General features: G+C 36.4%; 1 protein-coding gene across 1 annotated transcript; it reads left to right on the top strand.

The window, feature by feature from the left end:
* The first annotated feature begins 4,072 nt into the window (after positions 1-4,072).
* LOC143615506 (uncharacterized) lies at positions 4,073-6,030 on the top strand. Its single transcript, XM_077088616.1, has 7 exons — positions 4,073-4,325; positions 4,398-4,471; positions 4,585-4,894; positions 4,970-5,122; positions 5,276-5,511; positions 5,596-5,700; positions 5,938-6,030. Exons 1-7 carry the CDS (start codon positions 4,073-4,075, stop codon positions 6,028-6,030), a joined length of 1,224 nt encoding a protein of 407 aa, XP_076944731.1.
* Positions 6,031-13,035: the final 7,005 nt, after the last annotated feature.

Genomic DNA, 13,035 nt, shown 5'->3' with positions numbered 1-13,035 from the left:
TCCTTCTACTTTAGTTTAGGTATTATTTTTTATTTTTTTTATTGATTTTTTTTTTTCAAAAAAGAATTAAGAAATACTCATGGTAACCATTCAAGCCGACGAAATTAGTAATATTATCCGTGAACGTATTGAGCAATATAATAGAGAAGTAAAGATTGTAAATACCGATACCATACTTCAAGTAGGTGATGGTATTGCTCGTATTCATGGTCTTGATGAAGTAATGGCGGGTGAATTAGTAGAATTTCAAGAAGGTACAATAGGTATTGCTCTTACTTTGGAATCAACTAATGTTGGTGTTGTTTTAATGGGTGATGGTTTGCTGATACAAGAAGGGAGTTCTGTAAAAGCAACAGGAAGAATTGCTCAGATACCGGTGAGTGAGGCCTATTTGGGTCGTGTTATTAACGCCCTGGCTAAACCTATTGATGGTAGAGGTGAAATTTCATCTTCTGAATATAGGTTAATTGAATCACCCGCTCCGGGGATTATTTCTCGACGTCTGTATATGAGCCTCTTCAAACAGGGCTTATTGCTATTGATTCAATGATTCCCATAGGACGTGCTCAGCGAGAATTAATTATTGGGGATAGACAGACCAGTAAAACAGTAGTAGCAACAGATACAATTCTAAATCAACAAGGCCAAAATGTAATATGCGTTTATATAGCTATTGGTCAAAAAGCATCTTCTATGGCTCAGGTAGTTACTACTTTCCAGGAAAGGGGCGCGATGGAATATACTATTGTGGTAGCCGAAACGGCGGATTCCCCTGTTACATTACAATACCTCGCTCCTCATACAGGAGCAGCTCTGGCTGAATATTTTATGTACCGTGAACTACACACTTTAATCATTTATGATGATCTCTCTAAACAAGCGCAAGCTTATCGTCAAATGTCTCTTCTATTACGAAGACCGCCTGGGCGCGAGGCTTATCTAGGGGATGTTTTTTATTTACATTCACGCCTTTTGGAAAGAGCTGCTAAATTAAGTTCTCTTTTAGGTGAAGGAAGTATGACCGCTTTACCAATAGTTGAAACCCAATCGAGAGACGTTTCGGCTTATATTCCTACTAATGTCATTTCGATTACTGATGGACAAATATTCTTATCTGCCGACCTATTCAATGCTGGAATCCGACCTGCTATTAATGTGGGTATCTCTGTTTCCAGAGTGGGGTCTGCAGCTCAAATTAAAGCTATGAAAAAAGTAGCCGGTAAATTAAAACTGGAACTGGCACAATTCGCAGAATTAGAAGCTTTTGCACAATTTGCTTCTGATCTCGATAAAGCTACTCAGAATCAATTGGCAAGAGGTCAACGATTACGCGAATTGCTTAAACAATCCCAATCCGCCCCTCTCGCGGTAGAAGAACAGATACTTACTATTTATACCGGAACAAACGGTTATCTCGATTCATTAGAAATTGGATAGGTAAGGAAATTTCTGGTTGAGTTACGTACTTACTTAAAAACCAATAAACCGCAGTTTCAAGAAATAATATCTTCTACCAAGACATTTACCGAGGAAGCGAAAGCCATTTTGAAAGAAGCTATTCAGGAACAGAGGGAATGTTTTATACTTCAGGAACAAGCAGCCTAAACAAATTGATCAACCCTTTCAACCATTTTTTCAATAAAATAAAAAGGGTACTCAAACGTTTCGGATTCAAATCATGCAAAATTGATTTTTTGATCTCGAAATCTAAAAAAAGATCTTGAAAAAAATTGCGTCTAATAGGATTTGAACCTATACTAAAGGTTTAGAAGACCTCTGTCCTATCCATTAGACAATATATATATATATATAGGCAAAGTATAGAATGAAAACCCACTTGAGTTGTGAAAACCCACGAAAACCCTATGTAACATCGTTTTTTTTTATTTATTATATGTAATATATGTTGTAACATTTAATACAAAACATCGAAACATTAAAAAAAATCGTTTTGCTATTTTTTAACATTTTTTTACGAATTTTTTTATATGTTTTTAGGAGAGAGAAAAAGTTATATTTATGTTAACATTTTTATTAACTTTAATTGTAGACCACAAGATTTAATCTTTAATTAAAAACATGTGGTTGAGAATGAGTTTCTAGAGTTTTCACAACTCAAGTGGGTTTTTATTTTAACCTAACCCGTAAATATATATTTAAATTATTTATGACGTCATCCAGGTCAAACACTGGTCCGCCCTCTCGGGTCAGTCCAATCTTTGACCCGGTAAGGCGTCCAGATCGACGTCTAGACCGGGTCTAAAATCATTGGCATAAGTTGCACATACATATGAACACTAACACGACACACACATTCATGAATCGAAACAAACCCATTTTACCCTTTTTTTGAATTTTTTCTTAATTGTATTTTACATAATAATAAAAATCTGTAACAACATATTTTGCTTACGAAATTAAATTAAATTAAAGGCTGTACAATTTCCATCGATTTCGACTCTTTCTATGTAGCTTGGTACACTAACGCCATAAAATTTGATTTCTTTTATTAAATTATTTGCAATTGACTTTGATCCTTGACGATGGTGTTGTGTAGAAGTGTTTCATTGCTTAATAAGCTAAAAAATCGTGCTGCTGTAAGTTTCTTTTTTTTTTCTTTCTTTTTTTTAACAAAATGATTATTGGGTAAAAAATTGTAATTGTCAAATTTGATGTAATTATTACATTTTGTTTTCCAGAAATATTAAGATTTCAGGGCATTTTATATTTTGAAGTAAAATTACAGTTATGTTTTGGAAATTGGGTGTCTAGTTTCTCATGTGTTGTGTTTAGAGTAATATAAGCAAATGAATCACAATCACTTATAAGGTCAATGCATGAATTATCTTAAACGGGTTGGCGAATCATGTTGTTTGACAGGTTCAACAGGGTAGTCTGATCAATTCGGTAAGGTGACTTCAAATCCAGGCCTCCTCTGACCTTGTGAGTTTCCATTTATTCATATTTTGCTTTAAGTTTAAAATCTGTTTGAATTTATGTGTCAAAAGTTTTTGACGTTAGTTTATTATGATTGACTGTTAGCAAATTGGCGGTTAACTGGTTGATTATATAGTGTAGTCCAGTTAATACTCAGCGCCTCCATAAACGAGCAGCATTTGACTAGTTATTTCGTTTGATAACAAATTTTCACTGTTGATCAAGTGCCTAAAAGGCATATGAACTGTCAAAAATATATTAGTAATCTTTTCAATTCAATTATTAATATCATTGTTAATAGTTTCTTATTGTGTTTTTATTTGTTTGTGATAAATATGTCGGAGGACCCGTTAAAAGAAGTTTCGGGTCAGCATGCTTGTGGGCCTAGGATAGCTAAAGTATGGATACGAAGGATGGCTTTGGGCTTGTTCGGTTGATTGGAGATGAGGGTCAAAGAGTCAACAAGCTTAGCAATATAAAAGAAGTAAGAGTGCACATGAGTATTATTGAGAGAGATTATTTTTTCTTCTGTTCATCCCTTGTTTCTTTCTAGGGTTTCATCTCTTATTCACCTATTAGATTGAGATATTGTTCTAGAGATTAAATTCTTGGTTGTAGTTGTGTTAGATCATCACAATGATGATCTAATTAGATGTGTTCAGATTGTTCATTGGTATTCAAATATGTGTTGTTGGAGGTTCAATTGTGTTCTTGGTTCAATATGTTACAATAATAGAAGATGTGGATTTCTGACATGGTATCAGAGCAAACGATGGTTCTGTCACTACGTTTTCCGCGTGTTCTTTTTTTTGATTGAAGATTTAGGGGTTTCAATCGTGAACCCTAATTTGAAGGTTCTGGTGAACGATTGTTGATTGTTGGCTAGTAGCTGAGCGATTACTGTTTTTCTGGTTCTTGCTTGCTTTGGAGAATCATTGTGAGATCGTTCTTTTTCTGAATTCTTGTCTTTAATTTGATAGATTTACATTGTGTTGGCAATAGGTCTTGTTGCTATTGGACTAGTTGGGCCAGTTTGAACATGGAGAGATATCCCCAGTTATATTTGATTTACGTTTGCATTACTTGTGTGTTATTCTTTTATTGCTTATGTGCCTTATTTCTATTTGTGTGTTAAATGGGTGATACTAGTAATAATGAGACACTTATTAGTAAACTTGATCCAAGTGATCCGTTATATTTGCACCCTAGTGATTCAAGTAATTTGTCAATAGTTAGTATAAAGTTGAAAGGAACAGAAAATTACTATGTATGGGCTAATGCTATGAAATTAGCATTACAAGTTAAAAATAAGCTAGGGTTTGTTACTGGTAAATGTATGAAACCAACTAATGATCAGGTGTTAATAGATCAGTGGGAGGTGTTAATAGGTCAGTGGGAGCAATGTAACTCTATTGTGCTTACATGGATTTTTAATTCTGTGTGTGAGGAACTGTATGTAGGACAAGTTTATTCTCAACAAGCCTATGAGGTCTGGGAAGAACTGAGGGAAACATATGAAAAAATTGATGGTTCTGTTGTTTTTAACTTGTATCAAAAATTAATGTTTTAAGTCAGAATGGATCGTCAGTATCAGATTATTACCACAAGCTTACTGCTATGTGGAAATAATTTGATGCTATTGTTCAGTTGCCCTCATGTTCTTGTCAAGCATCAAAAGGCTTTAATGATTTTAGCCAATTAATAAAACTAATGCAGTTTTTAATGGGGTTGGATGATGTCTACCAACCTGTTAGAACAAATCTTCTAACTAGGGAACCTTTACCTACTGTCAAGGTTGCGTTTTCAGTTGTATCTAGAGAGGAGTCACATAGGAATCCTAATGGCTTGTCTAAGGGACAAACCCAAAACGTTGGGTTTGTTTCTAAGAACTCTCAATATCTTGACAATAAGAAAAGGTTTAGTAGAGGACCTAACCCTAACTTTAAATGTGAACATTGTAATAAAATTGGACACACAATAGAAAGGCGTTTTGAATTAGTTGGTTATCCCCAATTTAATAAACCTTAATCAGCAAATAAGCAATTTAATTCTAATAATTCTAATCCTAACAAGACTTCCTCATCTAACAATGTTTCTAGCTCTTTAACTCCTGAACAAGTGTCAAAACTACTAGGTTTATTGCATGAAAAAAGTGATAATGTACAACAAAGCTCCAATGTTGGAGGTATTTTTCGATGCAAATTTTCTTGCCAGCCTTTTGTTAAAAGTGTTTTCTGTTTCAATAGTAGTAGTATAACTAATGCAAATAGAGGGTGGGTAGTTGATTCAGGAGCTAATCAACACATGGTAATGAATGATATTGATATTTTTGATTCAGTTGATGTCTATGAATTTAACATTTCTGTTAAGCATCCGAATGGATCTAATGCTATTGTAACTAAAATTGGAAGTTTAAAATTAACAAAAGACGTCATTCTTACTGACGTGTTTGTTGTTCCTGAATATTTTATAAATCTACTTTCTGTTTATAAGCTTGCTAAAGACAATAAGCTTTCAATTCTCTTTAATGAAACAAACTGTTATATTCAGGATTCACTCACAAAGAGAACCCTGGTGACTAGTAGTCAAATTGATGGTTTATATTTTTGCTGGGAGTCTTCTAGTGGTTTTAAAGTTTGTTTTAATATTTTTGATCAGGTAAATCTATGGCATATTAGGCTAGGACATCCTGCACATCAAGTTCTAAATGTGTTAAAGAATGATCTTAAAATTGGTACATTAAATGAAAATATTCCGTGTGAGGTATGTCATTTAGCTAAACAGAGGCATGATCCTTTTCCACTTGGTGATCACAAATCAAACTTCGTAGGTGAACTAATTCACCTAGATGTGTGGGGACCTTATAGGGTTATTAGTAAAGAGGGGTATAGGTATTTTCTAACTGTTGTTGATGACTTCTCTAGGGCTGTATGGGTATATTTGATGAGTAACAAAAGTGAAGTTTTTTATAATATTCAAACATTTTGTAATATGGTTAAGAATCAGTTTAATGCAACTGTAAAAATGTTTAGAAGTGATAATGGTACAGAATTTGTGAATTCTCAAATGGAAAATTTTGCAAGAATGACATAGGCTGTCGCGGTCTACTAAAAAACAATTAATTAAAGACTTAAATACCTATAAACTAGTACGGGTAAGTAAGGTCATCTCCTTAGAGACTCAAGGAAAGTGCTAATTATAATACTACTAATTTAATTATTAAACTAAGTTGGACAGACGATGTTAAGCGGTTTTTAGAAAAATATTTATTAATTAAAACTAAACGATTACTTGAAAAGATTGTAAACAATATTAATTAAAAAGCATTCATTCTAGGTTCGGGTTATGTGTTCCATACGTCAATCACAGATTCTTTAGTCTTTGGTTTTATAATAATTGCTAGTCCTATGGCTTGATTTATGATGACAAACGATACCCTAACCGAATTGTTGACACAAATGCACTCGGACACCACAATTACCAATTCTATGTCTAGGATAATTAACTCAATGATAAGGTTTGATGATTATAGTTCAAGGACACTAGAGCCTAACCCTAAATGTTGATGAACAACCAAACAAACGTTACACAAATCAATAATCGCAAACACAACCTTTTAATCAACCAAATAACTAATTAAGCAAGACAAATCATATAACCATTAAGCATTAGAATCTGATCAAAATAGTACTTCACACAAAAATCTTAGCCTAGAATGAACACAGGATTTTAGCCGAGCATCAACATAATCGTTAAAGCACTTATCTTGATGAACATACGATCGTAGGACAAACCGGAAGCTTTAGGATGGATGAAAGTCGCCCTAGAACACCTCTTCTGCCTCTGGAAGTCATAATAATCCGAACGGGGAGGTTAAGGGGTTTATATAAGGCAAACCTTAATTTTTGCCGACTTTGAGCATCTTCGCGTATATGTTCTGGCTTGCTTCTTCGCGTATCGCGAAGGAAAAAATAGTTGGGCCCTGTCCTGCAACTTCGCGTATCACGAAGTTGCCCCTCCTGCATCTTCGCGTATCGGGAAGATGCATTTTTCAGCAGAAAAATCTTTTAATTCACTTTAATGCCTCGTGATGCGTGCACTTCCAATCTCTCACTTCTAAGCCTTCATTCCATGCCCGTAAATATCCTCATTAAGCTCCATAGCTTCCAAGTTCCTGAAAACACACAACACCTTCCACAAAACCCACCACTCCATGACCTACCACCATTCAAGCCACCTATTCACCAAAACCAAAACCCGAGAGCTCAAAGAAGATATCAAATGAGAGATGATCGTTCCATCAGGTCTGAACCACCACACAACAGGGTCGAGTTCGAATATGATCGGCGAAGGGGATTTGACGATTTTGAGGATGATGAGGATATGGAAGACGCACAAGAGGGTCAGTATATTAGAAGACAACAACAACCCTCTCGAAACCAAACACCCGAACCCGTTCAACCACCGAAAAACGGTTAAGCCCAAAGAAGACAAGAAATTGTCGAGCCGCAATTTCCCGAGTATGAGTTTGATGATGGGGTCCCGAGGGCATTTGTTCGACCGCCCGTTCGAGGAGTTCAAAGTCACTTTATTCCTCAAGTGGCCCCGAACCCGCTTCCCATTGTGATCCCGGTTAGAGAAGGAAGGAAGTTTTCAGTAAGACAGAGTAACCTGACCAGGATGCCTACTTTCCACGGGAAAGCATCTGAAGAGCCATACCTACATTTGAGCGAATTTAATGCTATTTATGCCACCATCTCAAGTCAAGGGTTCACTGCCGATGAAGTCAAGCTAGTGGTTTTTCAGTTCAGTCTTAAAGATCTAGCGAAGCAGTGGTTTTTATCGTTACCGTCAGCAAGTATTTATATATGGCAAGACCTGGCTCAGCAATTCTTAGACGAGTATTACACACTGCAAAGAACTTCCGAGGCCCGAACCTCCATCAGAAATTTTCAGCAGGGGTCGGGTGAGACTTTTCATGAAGCATTTACGACGTTCAAGAGGTTGTTGAGAACTTGTCCGCATCACGGGATTTCACTGTGGGAGTTGATAAAAGCGTTTCATGACGGGTTGTCGAGTGCGATGTCCGTGATCTTCAGTCGACCACAAATAGGTCGTTTTTGACTAATGATGATAATGAAGATTGGCAACATTTGAAAAGACATGCAGTGAACTCGAAGAGACAAGCTTAGTCAAATCGCATGGTTAAAAGGGCGGTTGTGAAGGCCGTGGATAGTGGTGAGTTGGATGATCGTATGGCTAGGTTGGAGAGAAAGTTGGATCAGTTGATGGGTGTGGGAGTGAAAGAAAAAGGCAAGTCAGGAAAGGCGTGTCCAGTTTGTGAGGGTTGTGGAGGAATAGGCCATGTGGTGGCAACTTATGGAGTAGTGATGGAAGACGAAGAAGAGGAAAAAGAGGAGGTGAATTTCGTTCAGGGTGAGAAGACGTATAATAACATGAATATGAATTCGAACACCTATCACCCGGGCCTCCGAAACCACCTCAATTTCAGCTATGGAAACCCGAACACGCAGCAAAACTCGAACTTTCAAGGTAATTCCCAAAAAGCAGGTTATCAGACAAATCAGCGTCAATATGGGAACAAGAAGGGTAGCGCTCAAGTCGGGTATAATCAAAGAGAATCGGGGGGTTACAACAAGAGTTATTAGAAGAGCTATCAGCAGGGTCAGCAAAATCAAGGGGGAGCACAAGGTCAGGGAAGTTCTTCGGGTAATAAGGATGAGTCGATTAAGGATGTGATGGACTTTTTGAAGCAGATGAAGACAGATCAAGAGGCTCAGAATAAAAGCGTGAATCAAAAATTAGAGCTCCAAGAGAAAGCTAATGCTGCAAGGGATAAACAGGTGAGCCAGCTTGCATAAGAAGTGGCTAGTTTGAAGAGAAATCCATCCAAATTACCAAGTGATACCGTGAAGAATCCGAGCCATCAGAGTTGCAGTTCATCAAATGGTAAAAACGTACACGTGAGTGCAATCACAATTGAAGATCATGAAGTGAATGACACGGTTGAAGAATTTGAAACAGGGGCACCACTTATTCCCATTCAGATTGGAGAGTTCAAGACCACCAAGGCGCTAGTTGATTATGGTGCGAGTGTAAGTTTTCTACTGGGGAGTGTTTATGACCGGTTTGAGTTTGGACCTTTACAATAAGTTGACACCACATCGGTGTTGGCTGATTTCACTCGAAGAAGGCCCTGAGGGAAGATGGTTGGAGTTGCAGTAAAGGTTGGTGATTTTACTATCCTGAAGATTTTCTTGTTCTAGATTATGAGCCGGTAGAGAATGAAGAAGAGCCGAGAGTGATACTGGGGAGACCGTATCAAATACTCAAATCAATTGCCGAGACGGAACAGTGTGCATGGCCTTTGGTATTCGTAAGTTAGTTTTGTATATCTTTTCAAATTCATTTGATTATTCTTGTGAAATTAAATCTTTTAGGTCAGGTGCTACTAACATGTGTCTTCCTTGTGTAAGTGAGGATGACACCATAGAAGAAAGTTTTGTGTTTGATAGGTCGAAGCGGGAGAGAGAAATAGAGGAGCTGAATGCGGTAGAGATTCATGTTGGAGAATTGGCGATTTCATGTGATGATATCAAGAATGCGAGGGAAAAAGTGGTTAATAATGAGACTGGCAAAACAAGTAAGAAGAAACCGCCAAAGAAGAAGTTGAAGAAGCCATCGGGGTTTGAAAATGAACAAAGAAGACTAGCATGTTTCGGGCCAAGATGGAGTGTTATGGACAGTGTACCACTATGTTGGAGGAGTAAGAAGATCGAGGTGGAGGAAGGTAAGCACTCTATTAGACCACCATAACGAAGAAATCAAGTAACGGTCCAGCTGAAGACCTTAAAAAAAACTTAGCGCTAACCGGGAGGCAACCTGGCCTTGTATTCAGGTATGTGTATATTTTTGTTGCAGTTGAACCTTATGGGTGAGTTCGCTATAAACCCTCACGAGACCATACTCGTCCACCCGGGCTACCGGGAGGTTTAAAGGGCTTGTTGCATACGCTAAATGCAATCGTGGTTCCTACGAAAGTGAGTTAGGTCTTTTAACATTTTTACTCGTTTAACAAATTTGGTTATGAAATTAATTAAGCTCGGTTGATAATTTAAAAATTAATTGTTTTGCAAACGGTTTAAAAGACCTATATTTTTAACACTTATGAGAAGCTTGCTTCTACATGTTTGAGAGTTTGCATAATCACTTTTGAGAGTTGAGGAGATAAGTTCACTGAGAGATCACTGAGGGCACGAGAGTTGCACATGAGTTATTTTTTCTATCAGGTGATTTCGTTTTCATAACCTTATTTGTTTTATTAGTTTTTGTGTTGAAAGTGTAATTGTATTTATGTATATTTAATAACCGCCATCACTTTAGGCCTGGATTTTAAATTGTCAAAGTGAATTTTAACCCCGTCCCTATTTTCAATTGTTAAACTTTAAACATTGAGGACAATGTTTGCCTCAAGTGTGGGGATGGGGGAGAAATTGAAAAATTTAATGTTCCTTGAATTAAGAATTTTTGCACAATAATGGAAAATGATAGAAAAATTGGGGGTTATTTTTCAAAATTATTATATAATATGTGATAAATAGAACAGGAACACACTTAATTTGGGATGTGTCGGTAGGCTCAGCCTTGAGAATGAAAGGATAATTTTGTTGTAGACTTAATTGAACTTTAAAATGCTTGATTTTTAGTGGGAAACGCCTTGAGGGTTTTGTTTGTTTAGCTAAGCCTGTGTAAGGACTGGAATGAAAGACTGGGCCATACTCAAGCCTTTCTATTAGATTTAATCACCAAAAATATATTTTAATATGAATAGTCTATAGTACAATGGTTGAATAGGCTTAACATTAGAGTATGCTAGATGGCTTGTGATATAAACATAAATGAAAATACTGCTAGTTAAGTGGTTAACACTTCATAGGCGTATAGTTTTATGGCCTTAAATCCTATATTGGTGGGATGCCCTGGGGTTCGGAGACCATGGGTCGGTATGCGGTTTATCATCTGGGTATGCATAAATCCTAAGTGGATTTATTTATATTAAATACGCTTAAAAAAGAGCATACCCGCAATTTATCTGCCAATTCATAAGTCAATAAACATGATCACAAAAAGTGCTTTAAAAGTATAAATTCACTACTGACTTGATCATCCACGCTGTTAGTAATGTGGGGTCCCTGTGCTCGCGTCTCATTACCATTAAGAAACGGACCACACGGGACATGTCACATGTAAGCCCTACAAATGAATTCGTGCCTACTCACGTATGGTGATGGACTTCGGGGTATTGCTTGATAACAGGGGTATGTCATGTAGTGGGGGCTATTTACTGGTTGGTTACCTAATTGCACCTTAATCGTATCTAATGGCCATTTTGGTAGACTTTGATGCTTACGTTTTGGGGTTGGTTTCGATAAAATATCCAAGATCGTCTTAGCTATTACATATGGGCTTAAAAGTTGTACACATGTGCAAAATTTTGATCGTCTAATTTTAAGGTTTAAGTCAAGTTGGGGTGGTCTAGTTTGGTAAAACTATAATGAAGCATGGTAAGGCGGCTTTAGGGCTTTAAGGTGTGGGTTCCATTTTAATCATATGAACTAATAAAACTGTCACACCTTATTTTTCCCGGTAAGCATTGAGGAATAGGTTTAAGTGGACAACAATATCGGCAATCGCGGTTTTTGTGTTCTTTGTGCTTAATTAAGATAATCTAAAAAGTATTTTGAAAATAGTCTCTGATTCTGATTCCATTGCAAAGTCTTTTTCTGGACGAAAAAGGATAAGTGTAGGGATGTGATATTTGATAAAAGTTAATTATTATTATATATTAATTAGTTATATTTAGGTACATAAATGAATGAACATTGGTACTTCAAGCATTGCTATGTGTATTTGGTAAAAGTTAGTTATTATTATATATTAATTAGTTATATTTAGGTACATAAATGAATGAACATTGGTACTTCAAGCATTGCTATGTGTTTTCAGAACATTGGAAGTTATGGAGCTTAAATGAGCTAATTCAAAGCCATCCAGATGAAGGTTAAGCAAGACTCGAGAAGACGGAAGGATGGGGAAACATGTATTGAGGGTTAAGAAGGATTTGGGAGAGGATTGGATGAGAAACCTGAAGCTGAAGTGAAAACTGAACAAGATGGGTTACTAGGAAAGTGTCTTTTAGTAAAACGGGCATATCTTGGCCTAGAAAATGAGTTACGGGACCCATAATATATGAATTTCATGTTTCTCAACGAGATGAATCTGAATATGAAGTCAGTTGCATCTTCGCGATACGCAAAGATGCTTAAAGTCGGCAAAAGTTAGGGTTTTCACTATATAAATGATTTTTCGACCCTATTTCGGATATTACAACTTCCAGAGGTAAAAGAGGAGTTCTAGGGCGATTTTCATCATTCCAAAGCTTCCGGTTTGTCCTAAGATCTTATGTTCATCAAGATAAGTACTTTAACGATTATGTCGATGTTCGGCTAATCGTATGTGTTCGTTCTAAACTAAGGTTTTGTGTGAAATACTGTTGAAAACAGATTCTTATGCTTATTGAATAGAGCTTGATTGATTTTATATGGATTTGTCTTGCTTAATTAGTTATTTGGTTGATTAAGGTTTGTGTTTGCGATTATCGATTTGTGTAACATTTGTTTGGTTGTTCGTCAACATTTAGGGTTTAAGCTCTTGTGTCATTGAACTAGACTAATCAAACCTTATCATTGAGTTAGTTGTCCTAGACATAGAATTGACAATTGTGGAGTCCGAGTTCATTTGTGTCAACAATTCGGTTGAGTTATCGTTTGTCATCATAAATCAAACCATAGGATTAGCAATTATTGCAAAACCAAAGACGAGAGAATATGTGATTAACGTATGGAACACATAACCCGAACCTAGAATGAATGTTTTTTTATTAATATTGTTTACAAAGTTTTTCTAAGTAATCGTTTAGTTTAATTAATCTTTTCTAAAAACCGCTTGACATCGTCTATCCGCCTTAGTCAATAATTAATTAGTAATATTAAATAAACTTGCACTTTCCTTGAGTTC

The sequence above is a fragment of the Bidens hawaiensis genome, unplaced genomic scaffold (assembly GCF_021521415.1).
Source record: "Bidens hawaiensis isolate Kalapana, Puna unplaced genomic scaffold, B.hawaiensis_p1.1 tig00043446_1, whole genome shotgun sequence".
Taxonomy (NCBI): domain Eukaryota; kingdom Viridiplantae; phylum Streptophyta; class Magnoliopsida; order Asterales; family Asteraceae; genus Bidens; species Bidens hawaiensis.
The sequence above is the reverse complement of the archived record's forward strand: the minus strand, read 5'-3'. Positions and strand labels throughout refer to the sequence as shown.